Source organism: Dipodomys merriami, unplaced genomic scaffold (genome assembly GCF_024711535.1).
Source record: "Dipodomys merriami isolate MVZ:Mamm:240054 unplaced genomic scaffold, mDipMer1.0.p SCAF_10, whole genome shotgun sequence".
In the NCBI taxonomy this organism is placed as follows: domain Eukaryota; kingdom Metazoa; phylum Chordata; class Mammalia; order Rodentia; family Heteromyidae; genus Dipodomys; species Dipodomys merriami.
This window is the reverse complement of record NW_027202271.1, coordinates 1,985,845-2,010,879: the sequence shown is the minus strand read 5'-3', so window position 1 is coordinate 2,010,879 and position 25,035 is coordinate 1,985,845. Positions and strand designations below refer to the sequence as shown.

Genomic DNA, 25,035 nt, shown 5'->3' with positions numbered 1-25,035 from the left:
TATTGTGAAAATACTGTACAGAGGGGTTACAATTACATGGGCAAGATAGTGAGTACATTTCTTACCAAGCATTGTAGCCTTCTCCTTTGTTTACCCTTCCCATCCCTTCCCATCATCCCTCCCCCATCTTCCCCCTCCCCCAAGTTGTAAAGTTCGTTTTCGACATGACAACTTGTACTTCTCATTGTTGCAACAGGTCCACCTGTATCCTTATTTAAACGACTTGTTTTTCCCCTTCCCCTCCACAAATTATACCGACATCAGATACAGTTGTTCCATTCATTTTTGTGCACTTAACATATATTTCTTTTTTACAAATATTTTATTGTTAAGGAGATGTAGCAGGGGATTACAGTTAAATAAATAAGGAAGTGATTACATTTCTTCTCTAATTTGTTACCCCTTCCCTTGTTTTACTCTCTTTCTCTACCCCTCAAATATTTATGAGTAATATTCTGTGTCATACATATACATGCATATGTATTGTAAGCATATGTGTGTACAATACTACACCTCAGCTGATTCCACAATTCAGCTATTGTGACAGAGCTACCATAAGCATAATGAATAATGTATAATGCTGTACTGTCCTTAGAGAACTAGCATACTGATTTCCATAATGATTACACTAGTTCATATTCCCACCAACAGTGTATAAGATTTTACCCTACATCCTCTATAGCACATGTTTTCTTGATTGTCGTTTTGACTGGGGTGAGGTGACATCAGTATGGTTTGATTTGTATTTGTATTTGCTTTATGGCTGAGGGTACTGAGTATGTTTCTGTGTTTTTGTTGGCCATTTATATTTCTTCTTATGAGAACTGTCCAGTTCATTTCCTCACTAGTTGGATTACTAGTTCTTTTACTGTTAGTTTTTTGAGCTGTTGGTATATTATGGATAGTAATCCTTTATTCATTGAAGAGCTAGCAAAGATTATCTCTTGGTCTGTGGGTTGTCTTGATTCTAGTAATTTTTTAGATGTGCAGAACCTTTTTTAAAATTGATGAGAGTCCCATTATCAATTCATGCTCTTTATTTGCTGGGCAATTGGAGTCCCACTCAGAAAATAATTACCTATGATGGTATCTTCCAGAGTTTTCTTGTAGTTGTTTCAAGGTTTCAAATCTTGAATGAAAAATCTCTGATTCATTTAGAGTTAATTTTTATACAGGGCAAGAGACAGATCTAGTATCAGTATTCTGCTTGTAGACAATTTTCCCAAATGTTTGTTGAAGACACTGGCTTTACTCCAGCATATGTGTTTTGGCTTCTTTGTCAGATGAGCAGGCTATAGCTGTGTGGCTATATTTCTAAGTCTTCTGTTCCATTGGTTTTGAGTCTATTTTTGAGCCAGTGCCAGGCTTTTATTTATTGTGGAATTGGAAGTCTGACATTGTGATCTTCCAATACTGCTTGTTCAGCTCAGTATTATTTTGGGGACTTGAGCTGTTTTTTGTTGCCATATGAATTTAACTAATTTTCCTATTTCTGAAAAGAATGACTTTAAGATTTTGATGGTTTTTGCCTTGAATTTGTGGATTCCTTTTAGCAGTCTGACCGTTTTCATGATGTTTATGGAAATCTGTGAGCATAGGAGGTCTTTCTACCTCCTGGTGTCTTCTCTAATTTCTTCAAGGTTTTGTGGTTTTTCATTGCAGAAGTCTTTTGCCACCTTAGTTAAGTTTATATGTAGGTATCCTATTAGGCTATTGTGAATGGAATTACTTTTGTCATTTCTTTCTCAGCATGTTCAATGTTGGTAAGTTACTGATTTTTGTATGTTGATTTTATGTCCTCTTACTTTGGGGAAAAATATTAGATTTAGGAAATTTTTGGTGGAGTCTTGAGGGTCTTTTAAATATAAAATTGTATTATCTGAGAATGGGGATAATTTTACTTCTTTCCTGTTTGAGTCCCTTTTAAATTTTTGTCTTGTTTTATACCTGTGGCCAGGAATTTCAGTACTCTTTTAAGAGTGAAGATAGTGGTTGCCCTTGTCTTGTCCCTGATTTTAGAGAAAATGATTTCAGTTTTTCCCCATTTGGTATGATATTGGCTATAGGTTTGTCATAAGTAGTCTTTATCATACTGAGATATGTTCTTTCTATTCTTAGTTTTTTTTTCTTCTGAACCCTTATAATAAAAGGATATTGAGTTTTGTCAAAACCTGTTTTCTACATAATGTGAGATGCTCACGGGACCTTTGTCCTTGGTTGTTTATATGCTGTGTTGCATTTATGGATGTGTATATGTTGGAAAATCAAACTAAATATTTAAGAAATGAAAAACTCAATAATACCAATAAAAATTAAATTGAAGCCCTAAACAATAGACTGGAATAAGTTAGAATATTAGGGAATACCTTCCATGATAAGTTAAAGCTAAGGAAATTAAAGCTAGTGCTACACTAGCACTGCAGTGGAATCTTGAAGGAATCTTACATGCAGAAAAGGAAAACAAAAGAAAATAGAAAAGACAGCAATTAACCTAACTAGTTGAGTAGATTAGCAAAGGAGGAATAGGAAAGAAATGAGCCTCTTACAAACTGATGTGAAATATGATGTAACTTTCAGTATTAAACTGTAAATGTTAATGGTGTTAACTTTCCCATTCAAAGGCATAGAACAGCAGGCTGGATTAAAAATAAACAAGATGCAAGCCAGCATCACACCTGTAATCTTTATTTGAGGATCACAGTTTGAAGCCAGCCTGGGCAGGAAAGTATGAGACTCTTACTTCTAACTAATGACCAAAAAACCTAGAAGTGGAGCTGTGTCTCAAGTACTAGAGTGTTAGCCTTGAGCAACAAAGCTTACAAACAGTACCCAGGATCTGAGTACCAGGACTGCTGTGAGCGTGCCCACGCGTGCGCACTCACACTCACACACACACACACACACACACACACACACACTGTCAAGAGTTTGTTTATAAGAAACAACAAAAGGGTAGAAAAAATTATTACAAGGAAAGGAGCCCTGAACACAGACAGGCTGAAAAAATCAACTTTAAACCAAAATTAATCAGAAGAGACAAAGAAGGCTACTTCTTGTTAATAAAAGTAAGGAACTACAGAGGGGGGGGAGGATAACAATTATTAACATGTACACACCAGATATTGGGTCCACATAAGTACATTAAACAAACATTTCTGGACTTACCAGCAGTAATTAGACCCCAGTGCAGCAATAGTTGAAGACTGTCATACCCATCTTTCACCAACAGATAGATCATCCAGACAGAGTCACAAAGAAATCTTGGCACTAAATGACATTCTATATACTAGATGGTCTTAGCAGACTTCTATAGACTGTTTTATTCAGTAGCTGCACAATGAACATTCTCAGTAGCTTATGGAATGTTTTTCCAATCTTTTTTGGCACATAGAGCAAATCTTAGCAAACACAAAAAAGTTAAAATTAATTCCTTCTTTTCTATTAGATCTTAATAGAATTAAACTAGGCTACTATAGCAAAAGACACTGCAATATCTATATATCTGTATATATCTATATAGTACAGGTATCTAGATATCTATATCTATATAGATATCCATATGGATATAGTATAGCTATAGATATAGATAATATAGGTATAGATATGGATATACCTAGATAGTATATAGATAAATCTGTGCTTATTCAAATGTGTATAGACTGAAAAATGCACTGTTGAATGAGTAATGAACAGTGTAGAATTAAGGGCCAGGTTCTAAAATGGTTTAGAATCTGATGAAAATGAAAACACAATCTACCAGAACCCTTGGAGTACAGCAAAGGTGAGGTCTCCAGTGGTCAGTTAAGACTCTGGGCTCAGGAATGCTGTTGGATGGAGGTGGAGTAGGTCACTCTCTGCCAAGAGCCCTTGGTGGGCATGTGTTTACTTGTACCCACAAGGCTGGGCAGTGATCTTTGGGGTCTGGCAGTCCCCAGGACATGTGTCAGTCAGTCACACATGCTGTGTGCTCACCTTGTTTTCTCCTGGGCCACACCAGAATAACAGCCACTGGCTGTTTTCCCCAACCCCTGTATGGCCCCAGCTGTGTGGGCCCTTGGTCAGCTTATTGTGCTTGAAGTCCCTTGTGGATGCCTGTTTACCAGTACCCGTTGGGTTGGGTGAGGTACTCAGGGCGCTGGCAGTCTCTGGGAAATTCATCTAGCTCTTGAACTGTGCCCGAGGCACAACTCCCAGTGCGTTTCTCCAGCCCTCGACCTGGCCTGAGTGTGAAGACCTTTGGTCAGCTCACTCTGCTGGTGGGGTAGTTGTTTTTACTTGTACCCAGTGCTCTGAGTGGGAGTCACACAGATCCACTGGTCACATAAAAGCACCCTGACCCCCCTCTCCTGTGCCATCCTGGTGGCATAGCCAAGAAGCTGCTTTGTTATCTCTGTGTTGCTTTTTTTTTTTTTTTAATAGATCTAAGGTTTCATCATACATCTAAACAGTTACTGGGCCAGTGCTTAATGTGTACCTTTCTGTGTAGCCAGGTGCCTAAGCATTTACTCCTGCCACAGAGGGATCTGAAATGGAGAAACACAACTGGTTTCTTTGGGATCAACTTATACTCATCCATTTCTCATTATGTGCATTTCTCTCAACATAATGCTTGAAGTACTTTATTACTGTACATGCAAATGTAAATGTTTTAACTTCAGAACAAGTGAATTTAAGCTAATTTGTAACAGACACTTTTGAATAATGAAATTTCTCTGCTCAATTGTCTTGTTTTTGCCTCTTAGCCTACAACTTTTCTCATAGAATAGATCACCTGTCTTTTGGAGAGGTTGTTCCAGGAATTATTAATCCTCTGGATGGAACAGAAAAAATTGCCATAGATCGTAAGTATTGACTGAATCTACATATGGGAAGTTGCACTCAAAACCTTGAAATTTGCATATTAGAAAGCAAGTCTTAGCCAAGCTTATAATCCTTGTTACTTTGGAGGCTGAGATGTAAGGATCCCATTCCAAGCCAGCCTGGACAGGAAAGTCCCTGAGACTCCTTATCTTCAATTAACTACCAAAAGCTATGCCTCAAAATGGTGCAGCATTAGCCTTAAGCACAAAAGCTCAGTGCCAGTACTGATACTAAAAAAAGCAAGTCTTAGCTACTCTTATAACCCTACTTAGGAGGCTGAGATTTGAGGATCATAATTCCAAGACAGCTGAGGCAGGAAAGTTCCTGAGGTTCTTTAACTCCAAGTAACCAGAAACAAAAGCCAGAAGTAGAGCTGTGGCTCAAGTGGTAGAGTACTACCCTTGAGAAATAAAGTTCAGGGGTAGCACTTATAGACCCTGAATTCAAGGACCAGAAGGGGCAACAAAAAGCAAGTTATTTTAAATTAATAATTAAGGAAGTCTTGTATTTATTTAATATATAATGATATATATATTAAAAGATAAGTTTATCCTTCAAGCAAGTGAAATTTGTACATGTCACAACACAGTGAAGAAATTAGAAATAAAGGCAGGCAAGAGAAAGAGGATTTAAATGTTCTAAGTATATGAAGAATTGTGGCGCAACTGGTAGGGTTGTGGCAAGTTGTAGAGTGCTTGCACAGCAAATGTAGTTCAATCCTCAGTACCACCATGAATGAATGAGTGAATGTTCTAAATATATGAAAAATGAATGTGTTCAATGCATTGTACTTCATGAATAAATGATAAGTCACAATAAATAACATTCTAAATATACGAAAAGTTAATGAGTTAATGGGACATAATGTTACTTCTCCAAAGAAATAAAAAAGAAACAAAAGTTTCAACATTGGAAGAAAATTTTTCATTCTTGTTACAGATTAAATGTCTTAACATGCATCTGTAGTCTTTTATGAACACTTCTCCAGGATTTTGCAGATAGTTATCAGAAGTAGTACACCAGCTCTTCTTAAAGTGATCATGATCCAATCGGCTTTAGAATCATTGCAGTTGTTGTCAAAATTGCATCTTTCTAGGCAGATTGTCATTTCTTTGGGGAAAAGGCCCAGATGTTTTAATTTAAAGAAGCTGCTTAGATAATTTTATTTAAAAACAAATAAAGGAAAACTACTGTCATGTCCTCCAATATATATGTTTGAATTTAAATGGGAGGCCTCCTTGCTTACTTAGGTGAAACTGAACATTTAGAATATAGATTTATAGGAAGAGTGAGCAGATTTTTTGGTAACTTGTTGGTATTTGTAAGTTATAGTCAACTGCAGATGTCTAATAGCTATAAGAGACAGCACTTTTGATCACCTAATACTCCTTGAATGTCTTGTTCTGTTATCCTTTGCTCTAGTTCCATTCCTTGTACTTACTCACTGTCTGACTAGTTCAGTTTTAGTTTACTAGAAGTTTCAAATTGTGTTGGTTACTGAGTGCTGGTGGCTCAGTCCTAGAATTATAGCTACTCAGAGGCTGAGGTCTAGGGATTCCAGTTTGAAGCTTGCCCAGGCAGGGAAGTCTGTAACACTCTTATCTCGTTAACCAGCCAAAAGCCAGAATTGGAGCTGTAGCTCAAATGGTAGAGCACTAGCTTTGAGCAAAAAGCCAAGTGGAATGTGACAACTTGAGTTTAAGCCCCAATATCAGTATATCTTTTTTTTTTTTTTTTTTTGCGGGAGGGGAGGGGGTCTGGTCGTGGGGCCTGAACTCTGGGCCTGGGCGCTGTCCCTCAGCAATTCAGCTCAAGGCTAGCGCTCTACCACTTGAGCCACAGCGCCACATCCGGCTTTTTTCTTTTTGCTTATGTGGTGCTGAGGAATCGAACCCAGGGCCTCAGGCATGCAAGGCAAGCGCTCTACCACTTAGCCACCTTCCCATCATTATATCTTGAAAAAAAAAAGTGATGGTTGTGCTGCTATAATTTTAAAAAGCTTTTATCTTTTTAAAAGTAATTTTTATTGAGATTAAGTGATTATATAAATTTCACAAGTTTCACAGTGTTGTAGGATAGTGATATTTAGTTAAAGTCACAAACACATTTTTATCCTTCATAAGGCAAATTGTCATTATCTTGGTCTATAAAGTTTGTGAATTCTATGAGCTTTAACAATACAGCTATTTCTTCTACATTAGGTGATGTGTACATTTCTTTCCCACTCATTCCCTCCCTCCCATCGCTGCCCTTGAGTTGCTTAGTTCACTTTCATCAATGTCCAGTGTAGCTGATGGGCCCCTTCATTGTATGTTTTCCCATTTTCCTCTGTTTCTGTGTCCTCCTCCTGACTTCCCTCAGATGTGCACATATATATGCCATATATGAGGCCAAGAACATGGAGTCATTTAGAAATATACAACAAATTAAGTAGATGTCTTTTGTTACTTGAGTCCTGTTTACTTTGTCGTATCTTCTTGCATTTTGGATTTAAAATCCACATATCAGGGAGACCATGTGCTGTTTGTCTCTCTGCTCTTGGCTCACCTCACTCAAACTGATTTGCTCTAGTTCCATTTCCCTGCAAATGTCATTATTTTGTCCTTTCTAATGGCTGCATAATATTCCATTGTATATAGGTACTACAATTTTTGGATCCATTCACTCTAGTAGGGTATCTGGGTTGTTTCCAAATCTTGGCTGTTTTGAACTGTGCAGCAATGAACATGGAGGTGAATGAGTCCTTGTATCCTGGTTCCTGTTGTTCAGGATAGATGCCTAGGAGTGGTATGGCTGGGTCATATGTGGGAGATGTATATTCAGCTTTCTGAGGAGCCTCCAGACTGCTTTCCAAAGTGGTTGTATTAGTTACATTCCCACCAGCAATGCAGTAGGGTTCCTCTTTCTTTGCATCCCCACCATAGTTTGTCATTGACTGACTTCAGGATGTGGACCATTCTGACTGGGGGTAAGGTGGTATCTCAGGGTTGTGTCTATTTACATTTCCTTTACGGCCAGGGATGATGAACATTTCCCCATGTTTTTCTTTGCCATTTTTATCTCGTCTGAGAAGTCTCTTTACTTCCCTTGCCCATTTAATGATGGTTTGTTAGATTTGGGAAGGATTAGTTTCTTGAGTTCTCTGTATATAATGGATATTAGGGCTTTGTCTGATACGTTGTTGGTAAATATTTTTTTCCCAGTTAGTTGGTTGTCTTTCTAGTTTGGCAGCTATGTCTTCAGCTGTGCAGTAACTTTTTATTTTAAGGTAGTCCCATTTGTCGAGTCTCTCTCCAATTGGTTGTGACCCTGGGACTCTGTTCAGGAAGTTCAAGTGTTTCTCCTGCTCTGTCTTGCAGTAGTTTGAGTTTCAGGTTTGCTGTTAAGATCTTTAATCCATTTTGAGTTGATGTTGGTGCATGGTGACAGGCTGAGGTCTACTTTTAGTTTTCTGCATGTGGCTGCCCAGTTTTCCCAACACCAATAGTTGAAGAGGCTGTGTTTCTTCCAGTGTATGTCTTTGGTTCCTTTGTCAAATATCAGCTGGCTATAGGTATGTGATTTTATTTCTGAATCTTCTAATCTGTTCCATTGGTCTTCTGGTCTGTTTTTGTGCCAATACCAACCTGTCTTTGTTATTATGACTCTATAGTAGAGCTTGAAATCTGGTAACATGATCCCTCCACATTGTTTCTTTTGCCTAGAATTGCTTTGGCTATTCTAGGTATTTTGTTGTTCTATCTGAAATTTTGGATTGTTTTCTCTATTTCAGTAAAGAATGTTAGGATTTTGATGGGGATTGCTTTGAGTTTATATCATTTATGGCAGTATGGCTGTTTTCACAATATTGATTCTTCCTATCCAAGAACATGGAGGAAAAGGCGTTGTAGCTCAAGTGGTAGAGCACTTGCCTTGAGCTGAAGAGCTCAGGGACAGTGCCCAGGCCCAGAGTTAAAGCCCCACGACTGACCAAAAAAAAAAAAAAAAAAAAAGAACATGGAAGCCCTTTCCATTTCCTGGTGTCCTCTTTGATTTCTTTCTTTAGGTTTTTATAATTTTCAGTAAATAGGTCCTTTACCTCTTTGGTTAGGTTAATTCCTAGATCTTTTTTTTTTTTTTTTTTTTTTTTGAGGCTATTGTGAAGGGTTGTTTTCCTGATTTCCCTTTCTGCTTGTATACTGTTGGTGTACAGAAAGGCACCTGAGTTTTGCCAAAGTGGTTTATAAGCTCTAGGAGTTTGGGAGTGGAGCTTTTGGGGTTGTTAAGGTATAATATCATGTCATCTGCAAATAGAGATTGTTTAATTTCTTCCTTCCCTATGCATATCCCTTTAATGTCCTTTTCTTGCCTTATGGTTCTGGCTAAGGATTCCAGAACCATATTGAAGAGGAGTGGAAAGAGTGGGCATCCTTGCTTTGTTCCTGGTTTTAGGAGAATTGGTTGTAGTTTTTCCCCGTTTAGTATAATAAAAGGCTATTGCTCTGTCATATATGGCTTTTATTGTTTTAAGGCATGTTCCTTCTATTCCTATTTTCTCCAGAGCTTTTAACATGAATGGATGTTGTATTTTATCAAAAGCCTTTTCCACATCAATGGAAATAATCATGTGGCTCTTGACCTTGGATCTTTTGATGCAATGGATTACATTAATTGATTTACGTATGTTAAACAATCCCTGCATTTCTGGGATGAAGCTTATTTGATCATAATGTATGATTTATTTTTGATATGTTTCTGGATTCTGTTGGCTAAAATTTTATTGAGGAGCCTTACATCTGTGTTCATCAAAAAGATTCGTCTGTAGTTCTCTTTTTTTGTTGGAACTTTTCCTGGTTTGGGGGTGTGTGTGATACTGGCTTCATAGAATGTTTGGGATTTCTCCCTCTGCTTCTGTTCCACAGAAGAGCTTGAGGAGTATGGGCATTACTTCCTCTCTAAAGGTGTTATAGAATTCCATAGTGAATCCATCTGGTCCTGGGATTTTCCTTATTGGAAGACTTCTGATTGCTTTCTCTATCTCATTGTAAGTTATTGGTTTATTTACCTGATTCATTTCTTCTTGGTTCAGTTTGGCAATTTGTATTTCTCTAAAAATAAATCCATTTCTGCTAGGTGAGTATACATTAGTAAGTATAGATTCTGGAAATAATTATTTATGATTGTTTGAGTGTCTTGCATGTTTGTTGTAATTTTTCCTGTGGCTCTCTGATCTTGTTGATTTGGGTCTCCTCTCTTAGTTAATCTTGCCAGAGGTCTATCGATTTTATTAATTTTTTCAAAAAAACCAGCTTTTTATTTTATTTTTAGTTTTCTTCGTCTTTATATCATTAAATTCAGCTCTTATTTTGGTTATCTTGCTCCATCTAGTAACTTTAGATTCAATTTTTTTCCTCCTTTTCTAGCAGTTTTAGTTGCATCATAAGATTATTTACTTGGTCTTTCTCTATTTTCTTGATGTGTGTACTGAGAGCAAATTTGCCCCTCAGGACTGCTTTTGCTTTGTCCCATAGATTTCTTTGTGATGTATATTCATTTTCATTGAGATGTAGGAACTTTTTAATTTCTTCTGTGACCCAGGTGTTGCTCAGAAGTATGCTGTTCAATTTCCACATATTTGAGTAATTTCTAGTGTATGCTTTGTTACTGAGAACTAGCTTGATTCCACTGTGGTTGGATAGCATACAAGGAGTTATATCAGTCCTCTTGTATTTGCTTAAATTATTTGTGTGAACTATGATATCTATTTTGGAGAAAGTTCCATGGGCTGCTGAGAATGTGTACTAAGTTGTTGTTGGGTGGAAAACACTGTATATGTCTATTAAGTCTATTGAGATGGTATCATTTAATTCAGAGGCTTCTTTGCCAATCCTCTGGTTGGTAGACCTGTCTTTTGATGAGAGTGGAGTATTAAAGTCTCCTAGTATTATTGTATTTGGACTATTATTTCGTGTAAGTCTGAGAGTATTTGCTTAACGTATTTGGGTGCTCCAATGTTTGGAGAGTATAAATTGATAATGGTGATATCCTCTTCTTGGGTTGTTCCTGTATTTTTTTTTTTCCTGTCAGTTGTGGGGCTTGAACTCTGGGGCTGAGTCCTGTCCACCAGCTCTTCAGCTCAAGGCTAGCACTCTACCACTTGAGCCACAGCACCACTTTGGTTTTCTGAGTGGTTTATTGGAGATATGTCTCACAGACTTTCCTGCCTGGACTGCCTTTGAACTTCGATCCTCAGATTTCAGCCCTCTAAGTAGCTCGGATTACAGGCGTGAGCCACTGGTGCCTGGCTTGTTCCCTGTATTAATCCATAGTGTCTTTCTTGGTCTTTTTGTATTGATTTTAATGGAAAGTTTATTTTGTCAGATATCAGGATGGCAACCCCTGCCTTCTTGTTGGGAGCATTTGCATGGTAGATCTTACTCCATCCCTTCACTTGGAGTTTGTTTTATCTTTGACTGTGAGATGGGTCTCTTGAAGGCAACAAATGGATGTTGTGTTCTGATCCTATCTTCATTTTTTTTCTTTTGATTGGTGAATTAAGTCCATTAATATTTATGGTTATTATAGAGAGGTGCATTGTGTTTCCTGTCATTTTCCTGCTTTCCTGTTTTTCTTTCTTCCTGTGCTTACTAAGTTGGTCTTCTAGTGATATCTGTCTGATATGGATCCCTGATCTTGATTGTTTTCTTCAGATTGTAATCCCCTTCTTTAATATTCTTTGTAGTGCTGGCTTATTGTTTATGAATTCATTTAGTTTTTCTTTACTATTAAAATTTTTAGTTTCTTTGTCAAATGTGAATGCTAGCTTCGCTGGATCTACCAGTCTGGGGTGGCAGTTATTGGTTCTGAAGGCTCAGATGGTATTTTTCCATGCTTTCCTTGCTTTCAGTGTCTGTGTGGAGAGACTTGCAGTGATTCTGATTTTTTCCCCATTGTAGTATAGCTTCTTGACGCATGCAAGATTATTTCTTTATTGTTCAGATTTAGTGTTTTTACTATCATGTACCTAGAAGTGTTCCTCCTGGGATCCTGTTTGCTAGGTGTTGTGCATGGTTCTGTTGTATAGGTCAGATTTTCTCTTTTAAGATTGGGAAATTTTTCATTGATAATTTTATTAAATAAGTGTTGTATCCCTCTGTTCTGCTATTCCCTTCGTCAACCCCACCTTCATCGACCCCAATTATATGAATTTCTTGGCATTGTCTGCTTGTTCTTGAACTTCTCTTTAGCCTATTTTGAGTGTTTTTTCCATATCTGTGACTTTTTTCCCCCCAATTGCTGCATTTTGTCTTTAGTACCTGATAATCTATTTTCCATTTCATTCACTTTTATAAACTGGCTTCCATTGTGGTTTGCCTGGAGGAAACTGAACCATTATGATTTCCATGTCAATTCTCAGAGTATTTCTTTCATCTTTTAATGAGGTGTGTACTGCATCTATTCTTGAGTCATCTCTTTTTTGAAATCCTGGATCTCTTTTGATAATCTATCTTTCACTGGAGTTCTTCCCTGAGTGGCTACTGGCCTTTGGTGGTAGTTTGCTGTCTTGGCTGTTGATGAGTCTTGTAATTTTTTGCTGTGATTTTTGCGTGAGGATTCAGGGATTGTTGGAGTCAAATTCTGAACTCTGTCTGTTTTGGTCAATAGGTGGCTGCTTCGTTTGGTTCTGGGTTGGTTCCTGGGTCAGTAGCACCTGCGGGGAGCACACAGGTGGGCCTCCTGCTGCCGGCTTCTCGAGTCTGTGAGCCCAGTTCCTGATTTCAGACAGGGACCAGCAGTGCAGCTCTGCTTGTACTCCTGTCTGTGGGGACCGGGGGGGGGGGGGGGGGGGGGGGAGGGGAGGAGGGGGCTTGTTCTTCCGATGGCTGCTGGAGCCTGCTTGCAGTTCCCGACTTCAGCCAGGTACCCTCGGTTTAAGTTGCTAGAGGACCCATCCAGGACACAGGTGGGGCTCCTTCTGCAGCTGCTGACCTGGCAGGCTGGGTGTATTCTTCCGTTGCTGGGGCACTTTCATAATTCCCAGCTAGTGGGACCAGTAGCCCAGGCAGGAGGGGGAGTGGTCCTTGTCTAGCTTTGGGGGTTACAGCCGGTAATGGTTTCCCAGTTTGGGAGTGGGGCAGTGTCCCCCGTGGGGTATTCACTTATCCTGCAACTGGTGATGTTGCAGATCACTGTCTGTGTGCTGTTGGTCACTGGTTGCCATCACGCTCCCTTACAATTACTGTGGGCTGGGCAGGGTGTTGGTGGGAGCTCCAGGTCTGGGTTTTATGGTCTCTGTCTCTGTTTACACTGTCCGGGTCCTGTGCTGTGGGAGTTTTCTGCACTGGAGTTGTAAGGACTGCTGTGGCTCCGAGGTCCCAGGCGGCTGTGGGTTGGGTCGCTTTGGTGGCTTGGTACAAATCTGTGCTGCCAGCCTTAGGTAGGAAAAGGGTCTTTGTTCTTTTTCATCTTTGTGCAGGTTCTGAAGGTTTTTTTTCTTTTTTTCAGTTCCGCTATTTCTCTGGTTGCTTGCCTTTTTGTTGTTGATCTCTTGGGGGAACTGAGAGTTGGGACTCAAACTTTCTTTTGGTTGGAGAGAGCTGTGGTGTTTCCCTGTTGTTTCATCGCCCTCTTGGCTGTCCTCCAAAACCTTTATCTTTGTAGTTTTTATACTGTAAAAAGAAATGCTACCTTTATTTTTCCATATAAAGAAGTTAATGATGTAACGGTAATCAAACTAAACCACTGGCTCATTTTAAATATTTTTTCTGGGTATACATGTGCACACATGTACAAGCACATTCCTGTTTACACTGCCCTAGGACCTTGGTTTACCAAGTGTGATTATGTCAGTGTTAACAGTTCTTATCCCTTTTTTTTCTGGTGTGATTACTTGGGCTCGAACACAGGGCTTTGGTGCTTTCCATAGCATTTTCTCTCAAGGCTAGTGTTCTACAGTGGAGCCACAGCCCCACTTCTGGCTTTTTGCTGGTTAATTGGAGTTTAACAACTCTCTAGGCTGTTTTGAACCACAATCCTCATATCTTGCCTCCTGAAGAGCTAGAATTAAAGGTCTGAGCCATTGGCACTTAACTGATTCTTTTTCTAATCTGACATTAAGTGAAATATAGTATTAAATGTAAGTTTAAATTATGGGAAAAGGATATATTTGGCAATAGTATTGTATAGTAGTATAAGACTGATGAAATTTTTTTCTTATTTTAGACAACCAGATGTTCCAATATTTTATTACAGTTGTGCCAACAAAACTCCAGACATATAAAATTTCAGCAGAAACACATCAGTTTTCTGTCACAGAAAGGGTAAGTGAGACCACCCTTATAAAATAATTTGTATTAGCATTTTATAGTTGCTCAGCGGTAAGGTAAAGTTGAACTTTGAGTTGGTGCCATCCTTCATTTAAATTCTAGAAGTCTTGAATTGACATTTATGTAGAAAAAAAATAGAAGTAGGTATTAGTATGTTCTTGGGCAAAAAAAAAATAGATTTAAAAAGTCTGAAGTGTTCCTATTCACCTAGGACTTAAAATTGTTAAAATATGATTATATCAATGATCTTATTAGTCTCATTTATTTTTTGGTGTGGGTACTGTGGGTTGCACATATCTGGCTTTTTTACTCAAGGCTGGTACTCTGTTTTGAGCCACAGTTCTACTTACAATTTTTTGGAGGTCAGCTGTAGATAAAATCTTGCAGACTGGGCTGGGAAGGTGGCTCAGTGGTAGAGCGCTTGCCTTGCATGCTCAAGGCCCTGGGTTTGATTCCTCAGCACCACATAAGCAAAAAGAAAAAAGCCGGAAGTGGCGCTGTGGCTCAAGTGGTAGAGCGCTAGCCTTGAGCTGAATTGCTGAGGGACAGCGCCCAGGCCCAGAGTTCAGGCCCCACGACCGGACTCCCCCCCCCCCCCCCCCCCGAAAAAAAAAATCTTGCAGACTGCCTTACCCAGGCTGGCTTGGAACCATGATCCTCACATCCCAGCCTCCTGAGTATTTAGGATTACAGGCAAGAGCCAGTGGCTCCTGGCATAGTGTCATGGTTTTATATCATTCTTTGTCTTAAATTACAGTAGATTTTTATAGTGTCTTGTATTAGCTGTTTTTCAGCAAATGTTCCTGCCTGGACCACATGCAGTGATTGAAGGTCAGATAGCAAGCCCAGTTCATTCTGGGTATTTTACATTGATAGGAAGAGTGTTGTTTCACAACCTCAGAATAGACAGGTAGATCAGTTGATGACAAAGAGGAAAGTTTTAGAATTAGATGGTTAACAGGTCTCTCATCTCTTCTGAGTTTTTCTTTTTCTTTGGTGTGTTTAAGACATAAATAATCACTAGTATCTGGGAGGATACTTTTTTGTTTTTTGGGGGTTAAATCTGCTTTCCTCTATATGTAGGTTTCTTTTATTATTGTTATTACTTAATATGAGTAAGTTCTTAGTTGTCAGAATTTCCCTTGTTCTTCTGAAATTATTTTAAGGATGTACTGTGAAATTTTTATGTGGTTCAAGAAAGAAAAACCAAGTATAGATAATTGTATACATATGTATGTGTGAGTATACTCATGTGTATGCAGTAACTAGGTCAAGCATATGCAAATGCATATGCTTTTCAATACTTCTGTAAAGTTAAAGAGAAACCATTTCTCTTCTATTAGTTGACCAGCACCTGAAAGATAGCATGTTCAGTTGAAGGAAACAGATGCGCATAAATTGCCATGGGAGTGTAAAATGCCACAGTCTCTGTAAGACATGTTGGTAATATCTGGAAAGTGACAGGCACATTGATCCAGAGATCCCTATCCTAGGACATCTTTCCCAAGATACAATGGGATAAGTACAAAAATAGTTTATTGTTACTTATAATGGTAGTAGACTAGAAATATCCAAATTATGTAGCTCTAAAGGGAGAATAAGAATGTAGAAGATCTCTGTATCCTTACATGTTATTATATCCAGGATATAATTGGCAATATTACATAAAAAAGACAAGTCAGCTTGTTCCCAGTGGTTCACAACTGCAATTCAAGGATTGAAGTTTGAAGACAACTTGGGCAGGAACATCCATGAGATTCTTATCTTCAATTAACCAGCAAAAATCCAGAAGTGGAGCTGTGGCTTAAGTGGTAGAGTACTAACTGTGATTGAAGAAAAGCTAAAAGAGAGAGTAGCCCAGGCCCTGATTTCAAGTCCCAGTACTGGCACAAAAAAATAAAAATCAAGAAATACAATTCCAGAGCATTTATCCTTGATGCAGGTTTTTGTGCTAATGAATAACTAAAATCGTTGTGCTTTGTTTATAAAAGAAATGGAAAATTGATTTGATATAGTATTGAGAAGGCATGGAGGGAAAGGGCTGTGCTTTGCAAAACCCTTAGTACCCCAAGTAAGTCATTATTAGTCTACTTTTGCTACTTTAGATGTCCCAATCCCTACACAGGAACATCCATCCCTACCATGGGTGATACCAGAGCATAACTTAGATTGTTGAGCATGTCAGGAGGCAGAGTGGAGGTGCTCTTGGACCCTCAGTCAACAGTTTCTGAGGGCCTAGTATACTAATAGTAGGGAAATAGGTTCTTAGATCTCATTAAATTGTTCTAGTTTTCTTTTTAGTTAAACACCAGTAATTTCATTATCCATATTCTTAACACTTGCACTTTAGTTATAGCTTTGTCAAATTAGACTCTGGCTCAAAAGTTGTAATTGGGTCATAGTTTGGATCTGTAATAGCAATTTACCAGAAAGTTTGAGAACTCGATTGCTAAAGTATAAACAGGGTAGAAAGAAAGAAAATTGCTTTTTCATCTGTGTGCACAGTGGTATATTTGTAGTTCTAGTTGAATTCATTAACATTGCTTTTTCTTTAAAACTCAAACATGGATATCTTAGCCGGGCACCAGTCGCTCATGCCTGTAATCCTAGCTACTCAGGAGGCTAAGATCTGAGGATTGCGGTTCAAAGCCAGCATGGGCAAGAAAGTCTGTGATACTCTTATTTCCAGTTAACTACCAGAAAACTGGAAGTGGAACTGTGGTTCTAGTGGTAGAGCGCTCGTCTTGAGCTGAAGAACTGAGGGACAGTGCCAGGCCCAGAGTTCAAGCCCTAAGACTGACCAAAAAAACCAAACCAAAACAAAAAAAAGCATAGATATCTTTCAACTTAGTGCATTAGTTTTTTTTTCTGTATTGTATCTCTCATAGTTCAAACAATAGACACTGAAATTAGTTGTTTCAAAATTCAATCACTTAACTAAAAATGTTATTCTTTTGTAAATTCCTAAAAGAAGACAAAAGTTTATCCAAATATTAGTTTTAATGGATTTAGTGGGCTGGGAAGGTGGCTCAGTGGTAGAGCACTTGCCTTGCATGCATGAGGCCCTGGGTTCGATTCCTCAGCACCACATAAGCAAAAAGAAAAAAGCTGGAAGTGGTGCTATGGCTCAAGTGGTAGAGCACTAGCCTTGAGCTGAAGAGCTGAGGGACAGTGTCCAGGCCCAGAGTTCAGGCCCCATGACCGGACTCCCCCACCTCTCCCGCCCCCACAAAAAAAAGATGCTCAATTATGGGGGCTGGGAAGGTGGCTCAGTGGCAGAGTGCTTGCCTTGCATGCATGAGGTCCTGGGTTCAATTCCTCAGTACCACATAAACAGAAAAAGCTGGAAGTGGCGCTGTGGCTCAAGTGGTAGAGCGCTAGCCTTGAGCTGAAGAGCTGAGGGACAATGCCTAGGTCCAGAGTTCAGGTCCCATGACCAGCAAAAAAAAATGGATTTAGTCATTAAAGAACATGCCATAGAGTTAGTTGTGAGCTTGTGAGGTTCAGAAGAAAACTTGGAAATAGAAAAGATCTTTCTTTCTTTCTTTCTTTTTTTTTTTTTTTTTTTTTTGAGACTTGGTCTCATTGTGTAGCCCAGGGTGGCCTCCTCATCCTTGCAGTCCCTCCTGCCTTGTGCCTCCTGAGTGCTGAGATTACATGGTGTGCACCACCATGCCTGGCTCCATTCTGTTGTTTAGGTAGTTTGGAAAGCTAACCTCACAAGGGATACTGAATAAATTGTCTGTGAATAAATTGTCAGATCTAATGGTTGGTGAAAAATTTGGGATGTGTACTTGTACTGTAGAGCCATAAAGCTTAATGTAGAGTCTGTGTTAGTAATCAAGTGGCAAGAATTTGTTTCTCCTTTCCCTTTCAGGAGCGCATCATCAACCATGCTGCAGGCAGCCATGGAGTTTCTGGAATCTTCATGAAATACGATCTCAGCTCTCTCATGGTGACTGTTACTGAGGAGCATATGCCATTCTGGCAGTTTTTTGTAAGACTCTGCGGTATTGTTGGAGGAATCTTTTCAACAACAGGTCAACATACATTTCTTAGTCTTAATTTGTAGAAGTATCCATTCCACTTCTGATATGCTTCTTGGGCTGGGGGTATAGGTCTGTTGTAGAGTGTAGCCATATGTGTGGCTCTGGATTCTGAGTTCAATCCCCAGCCCTGCAAGAAGCCATTTTTCAGAGGGCAACAAATCTAAAACAGTTGTCTTGAGATTTGAATTATACTCACTAGCCATTAAGAGTAAGTGATTTCACATCATTTAGTACTTTCAGGGAGGTAAAATGGTGAGCTCTTGTGTTCCCTGGGCATTGAGAGCAGACAGAACTAGACTTCAATCCATTTCCACCATTTGTCTTTGGGCCATCTCCTTTGTCTGGAATTTTCTTATCTCTAAAATTTGGAATCGGATATCTAGCTAGTGTGTTGTAGGGTTAAATGAGAAAATGCCTAGAAATAGTCACTTCAGTGTTAATTTTGCTTTTTTTTTTTGGTGGTCGTGGGGCGCTGTCCCTGCGCTCTTCAGCTCAATGTGAGCACTCTAACGCTTGAGCCACAGTGCCACTTCCGGTTTTTTAGTGGTTTATTGGAGATAAGAGTCTCATGGACTTTCCTGCCCAGGCTGGCTTTGAACCATGATCCTCAGATGCTCAGCCTACTGAGTAGCTAGGATTACAGGTATGAGCCACTGGTGCCCGGCTTAATTTTGCTTTTTATTTATTGTCCTTTTAGCTGTGCAACATATAAAAGCTAAATAACTTCTGGTACACTCAACTTGTATCCAGTGTTTTTGAATTTTGGCCTGAGATTTTAGAATGCACTAAAGATCATTGGGTGAATTGTAATTATGAGAATTTGAGAATTAAGTCCAATATATAAATAAACTGTTCCTGCTTTATTTCATTGCCTGTTTAATGTTTACACAGAGTTGGGTAATTCACATACTTGAAGTCATATGTGTTTTTTAGAATTATAACTTTGGAAAAAATGAATAGTTTTTTTTAACAGGATTTTCTGTTACTGTTTCCTTTCAATTTATTTGAATGTATGTTGTCAATATCATTTGGTTTAAAAAGTGTGAGCTAAACCTCAAAAAGATTGTGCAAGGTCATGAATTTTTGTTGACCATGTGATTTTGAAGATACATTTGTTAATTATTGTTTAGGTTTTTTTGTTATTGTTTAAGTAGTTGTATGAAGGGGTTTCATTTTATGACTACATGTCAGTTTATGACCACAAGACATCTTGATCAGTGTTATCCTTTCCATCATTTTCCCCTATCTTTCACCCCATCCATCCTCTTAAATTACCTGGCTCCATTTTCACATATGTACATTGAATCTTTTTATTTTGGTTGTGGGGCTTGAACTCAGGGCCTGGGTGCTGTTCCTGAGCTCTTTTGCCTCAATCAAGGCTAGTGCTCTACCACTTTGAGCCACAGCACCACTTCCAGTTTTTGAGTGGTTAATTGGATATGAAGAGTCTCGTGGGGATTTTTCTCTCTGGGCTGGCTTTGAACTGCTATCCTCAGATCTCAGCCTCCTGAATAGGCTTGAACCACTGGTGCTGGGCTATACGTGGAATCTTAAAACTGCACTCACCAGTCCCCCATCCTTCTTTTGAATATTTTAAACGGACATAATGTAAGCCAATTGGTTTCATTTCTTAATGTCGTCCATTATGGTTAGGTGAGTTTTTTATTTTTATTATAGAAATGACAGAAGAAATTTAATTTAAAAACCTGAACTTATTTATTGCAGGCATGTTACATGGAATTGGAAAATTTATAGTCGAGATAATTTGCTGTCGTTTCAGACTTGGATCCTATAAAGCTGTCCATTCAGTAAGTGGTGCAGCACGCATGGTGCCTATCTCCAGCTCAATGTCCTTACCCCCAGCACAGCTTAGTGTTAGAAGGAATCTGTAAAGAGTAACATTAATGCTTTGGTCTTTTTTCCCCTAGGTTCCCTTTGAGGATGGCCACACAGACAACCACTTACCTCTTTTAGAAAATAATACACATTAGCACCTCCTGAGGGGAAGGAGAAAAACTTTTTTTTTTGCCTGAGACCTAAAAATCTTTTTTTAATAATCAAATATTGTGCAATATATTCAAAGAAAAGTACGAATGAGAAACTGGGAACACACTTATTTAAAAAAAAAAAAAAAGAGGAAAAAAAAGGAACAAAACAACCCCAATGTGAAATCCTATTGATATTGTGTCTGTCACAAGTGTCCTAGAAGAGACAACACCACGAATCAGTGACCGCGCCGGCCAGATGCTGGCGTCAAGATGAGCCTCTGCTTCTCTCACACCTGGGGACTATGTCCAGGAAGAAAAACCACAGCTAAGGAAAAGGCCTCTATAAGTGCATATGTCAGCTGCTTCTGTTTTTACAAACCTGATGTGAGAATAAAAGGTGTAAAACATAATGGACTACTAGTCTAGACTTTGAAAAACAAGTGTCACCAGGTCACACTGTTAGTGACAACACCAGGGCCCAGGTTCTTGTGTAGCCATGCTCATGTTAAGCCATATAGTCAGGACCACTTTTACCTAAACTTTGGTCTTACGAAGGCAATTGCTTGTCTTTGAACTCTGGTTGTTGATTCTTCTAAGTGTTGAAGGTAGAGTATTAGAAGACAAAGGTGCAATCTCCCAGGGGCACTTTGGTAAGTGCTGTAATACAACATGGCTATTTTGCAATGGAGACCCTATTGTGTGAAAGACAGTGCTAAAATTTCCTAATCACAATATTATAGGGATACTCTGGGAAACAAGAATAAGCAGATCCATCCATGGTGACAATATCTGTTCCTAGATAGTAAGTATACATATGGCAAGTGGGGAATGGGGCAGCTACTGAAACCACGTGAGGCCTGCAGTATGACAGGGTCTGAGAGATGTGGTGTGCGCAAACAGTGCCCATTAGATGAGAAATGATTAGGAAAGAAGTATTAACTTCGGTATGTCCTGAAGATGATACTGTACTAGATGGTACTGGTCTCATTTTCAAACTCTTGGTTGCAAATTTCCATAATACAAAAAGATTAAGCTACAAGCTGGTGGGTGGCTCATGCCTAGAATCCTAGCTGCTCAGGAGGCTGATATGGAGGATCATGGTTCAGAGCCAGCCTGGGCAGGAAAGTCCATGAGACTCTTTACCTCCAATTAACTATCAAAAAGCGAGAAGTGGAGCTGTGGCTCAAGTGCTAAAGCTCTAGCCTTAAGCCAAAAGCTCAGGGGACAGTGCCCAGGTACTGAGTTCAAGCCCACAGCACAAAAAGGAAAAGATTAAGGCTATGAAAAAGAGTGATTACTCAGTACTCTTACAAACTACTTGGAAGACATGTGCCAATATCAGCTTTGCTTTTGTAATAATGGCAAGAAATGAGCCCTCTACCCATCGCTACCATTTGGGTCATTTAGGAGAGTGGAGAAACGATACCAGGGAGATGAGGACTGAAAGATTCGTCCTCAACAAATAACAAGACTTCATTTACAACTAGATTTAAAATGGCTTTAGCATTGAGGCCTTGGGCTAATCCCAATACTGGCAAAACAACCAAGCAAAAGTAAACCAATCATTGGGCTAGGAAGGTGGCTCAGTGGTAGAGCACTTACCTTGCATGCCTGAGGCCCTGGGTTTGATTCCTTAGCACCACATAAGCAAAAAGAAAAAAGCCAGAAGTGGTGCTGTGGCTCAAGTGGTAGAGCGCTAGCCTTGAGCTGAATTGCTGAGGGACAGCGCCCAGGCCCAGAGTTCAGGCCCCAGGACCGGACCCAAAAAACAAAACAAACAAAAAGTAAACGAATCAAATGGCTGTGGAGAACAATGTCACAGGTTATTGTGAAAATACCTTTAATGATATAAAATACCTTTTAATGATATAAAATTCTTGAGAGTGGACATTAATGATGAAAGGAATCATGGTAGAAAGACCTTGAACTGAAGTTCATGTAGAATGTTAGGTGTGAATTTTATGGAAAATACTGGTTTCCCTGAGTTAAAAAAAGGTTAACTGATTCATATGTTTTAAAATTTTTTGAATCAGGAAATTCCAAATAATGATTTAGTCTTGTCTGAGTTTTTAAAATTTCCTCCCAAATATTTGCAACAAAATTAGGCAAGAAATGAATAGAGCACCTCAGAGTTTGAACTGGAAGAGGGTCACAATGAAAGACTGAATGTTGTTTTCTAAAGCTACTTGTTAGAAAATATGATTTTTTTTTTTGTGGGAGAAGAAGTATGCTGATTTAGGATGACTTTCAGGATTACAGCAGTTAAGTATCTTCAAACAGATTTGAAAATTATTCTTTATATGATTTTGAATTATTTCCATGTTTTTTAAATACAGTATTAAAATTTTATTGAAATGAATCTGTCTCACTAAAACTGATTATAAAGTAATGATTTTTCTTTTCTTTTTATATGGGGGCTTGAACTCAGAGGTGTTTTTTTTTTTTAAATACTGTTTTTTGTGCTGGTCCTGGGGATTAAACTCAGAGCCTGGGCACTCTCAGCTTTTTTGCTCAATGCTAGTGCTCTACCACTTGAGCCACAGCTCTACTTCTAGCTGTTTTGGTTAGTGTATTGAAGGTAAGAGTCTCACAGACTTTCTTGCCTGGGCTAGCTTCAAACTGGAATCCTCAAATCTCAGCCTCCTAAGTAGCTAGGAGTGAGGCATGAGCCACTGGCGCCCAGCAAACAGAGCTTTTTACCTAGTATGCAGGTGCTCTACTTATGAGCCATGCCTCTGGCCTTTTTTATTTCCAGTTCTTTTAGAGATAGGGTCCACTTACCTTTTGTCCAGATAGCCTGGACTGAAATCCTGCTGTTTACATCTCCTATATAGCTGGGGTGTCAGGCATGAGCAACTCTGCCCAGACATTGGTTAAAGTGGGGAAATGGAGTCTCATGACCAGGTTGGGTCTTAAACCATAGTCGTCCAATCTCAGCCGATGTAGCTAGAATTACAGGCATGAGGGACTCCACTCAGCTATAAAATAATTCATTTAAAGCGAAGTCCTGCTTTGCCATTGATTTTCATTTTAAAACTTAAAAAATTCCATCTTCAAATAGAGTAAGAATTAGTGAAAATTCAAATATAGGGCAGCTTTTTAAATACCGAAATATGTTGAAGAGTTTCTGTTCTCAACCTTTCTTTCTTGTTTGTTCCTGGCAGTAGTTTGTGAACTGCCTGTTACGGAGCTTCTCCTTCGATCCTTTCATTTTATTAGAATACTTAAAATATCTGTTTATGAATGTTCAAGCCGCCATATTGTGTGTGTGCACACAATGTGTTTGTGCTAGTACTGGGGCTTGAACTCAAGGCCTGGATGCTTAGCTTTTTTGCTGAAGGTTGGTGCTCTACCACTTGAACCCCAGCACCACTTTCAGTTTTCTGGTGGTTAATTGGCGATAAGAGTGTCACAGACTTTCCTGCCCTGGCTGGCTTTGAACCGCAATCCTCAGATCTCAGCCTCCTGAGTAGGTAGGATTACAGGCGTGAGCCACCAGTGTCTGGCCCCAAATGGATTTAACAGCATGAAATATTATCTTAGATTCTTGTGAGGTTTATCACAATGAAGTAATATTTTATATCCAGGTAGTTGATTTTATTTCTCTTCTGCTGTGGAGTTTTAGAAAGCATACAAAAAAGAAAGTGAAAAGCATCATAGGGCTTGAGTGACAGTCCAAGGGCTGCTGGGTGCACAGCACGCTCAGGCCCTCCCAGTGTTCTCAGAGGACAGAGCCCATGGTGTGCTTAGCACTGACACGATGGAACTGTCATTAAACTGGCCCTCAGCGCTATGGGCTTATTATCCTCTGTAACTAATTTGGTTCCTGTTACTGTCAATTTAAGAGTACAAGCTGGGCACCAGTGGCTCATGGCTATAATCCTAAGTACTCTGGAAGCTGAGATCTGAGAATTGAGTTTTGAAGCCAGCCCAAGCAGGAAAGTCCATACCAACAAACTACCAAAAAGCTGGAAGTGGCGCTATGGCTCATGCTAGAATTGGGGGGGGGGGGGGGGGGGGGGAGGGTGGCTAGAAGCACCTAGGCTCTGAGTTCAAGTTTCAGGATCAGTACACACAGTTCAATGGAGCTTAGTGATTCTGCTCTTCGAATACCGGGGTTGCTGTTTTTGCTTGGTAAGGCACTTATCATTGCTGCATACTTGTCACAGAATCAGAGAAGCAGAATTGAAGATTGGAGCAGCTAGAAGTCCCTAGACCCTCTTTGAAGTCCTGTCTTCACCTTGCATAAACGGAAAGAGGTGTGGCTTATACATGTGGGATTAGGTGTTCTAGCTATTTTTTTTTTTTTTGTCCAAACGAACTCAGCATCTGATGCTTGCTCTTGATTATTGGCTGGCACTCCACCACCTGAGCCATACCTCCAACCCCTGGATTTCTTTATATATATATATATATATATAAAGGTGATATACAGAGGGGTTACAGTTGCATAAGTCAGGTAACGAGTATATTTCTTTTTGGACAGTGCACCCTTTCTTTTTTGTAAAGTAGTAAATGGTTGTCCAAAGAGGTTACAATTCCATATTCTGGTTTTGTGTACAGTGCATCTTGATCAATGCCATCCCTTTCTGCCCAGCTGTATTTTTTTTTCTCTTTTTTGAACTCTAGGAGACCTTCAGCAAGTCTAAGTCAACCTTTTTCAAAATATTTATGTGCTCCCTCTTGATAGAACACTTGAATAAGTAGCCTTTCGTTCTATTATTGTGATGTCATCAGTTTTTCTTTTATGTAGTATTTCTCTACTGATAAAATTACCTTGCTTCGTGTGTGTGTGTGTGTGCGCGCGCGCGCGTGCGTGTGCGTGCACACGTG

General features: G+C 39.3%; 1 protein-coding gene across 4 annotated transcripts in view; it reads left to right on the top strand.

Annotated features, from left to right (window-relative positions):
• Ergic2 (ERGIC and golgi 2) overlaps window positions 1-20,612 on the top strand; it is a 44,715-nt gene extending 24,103 nt beyond the window's left edge. For 2 of the 4 annotated variants that reach the window (XM_070038233.1, XM_070038243.1), the window contains exons 10-14: window positions 4,743-4,841; window positions 14,062-14,159; window positions 18,043-18,205; window positions 19,940-20,022; window positions 20,143-20,612. In XM_070038233.1, coding sequence (XP_069894334.1) covers window positions 4,743-4,841; window positions 14,062-14,159; window positions 18,043-18,205; window positions 19,940-20,022; window positions 20,143-20,205 — 506 coding nt within the window. In that variant the 3' untranslated portion in view covers window positions 20,206-20,612. The remainder of the gene's footprint in view (window positions 1-4,742; window positions 4,842-14,061; window positions 14,160-18,042; window positions 18,206-19,939; window positions 20,023-20,142) is intronic. The other 2 variants (XM_070038251.1, XM_070038257.1) reach the window with 2 other exon arrangements.
• The last annotated feature ends 4,423 nt before the right edge of the window (window positions 20,613-25,035 follow it).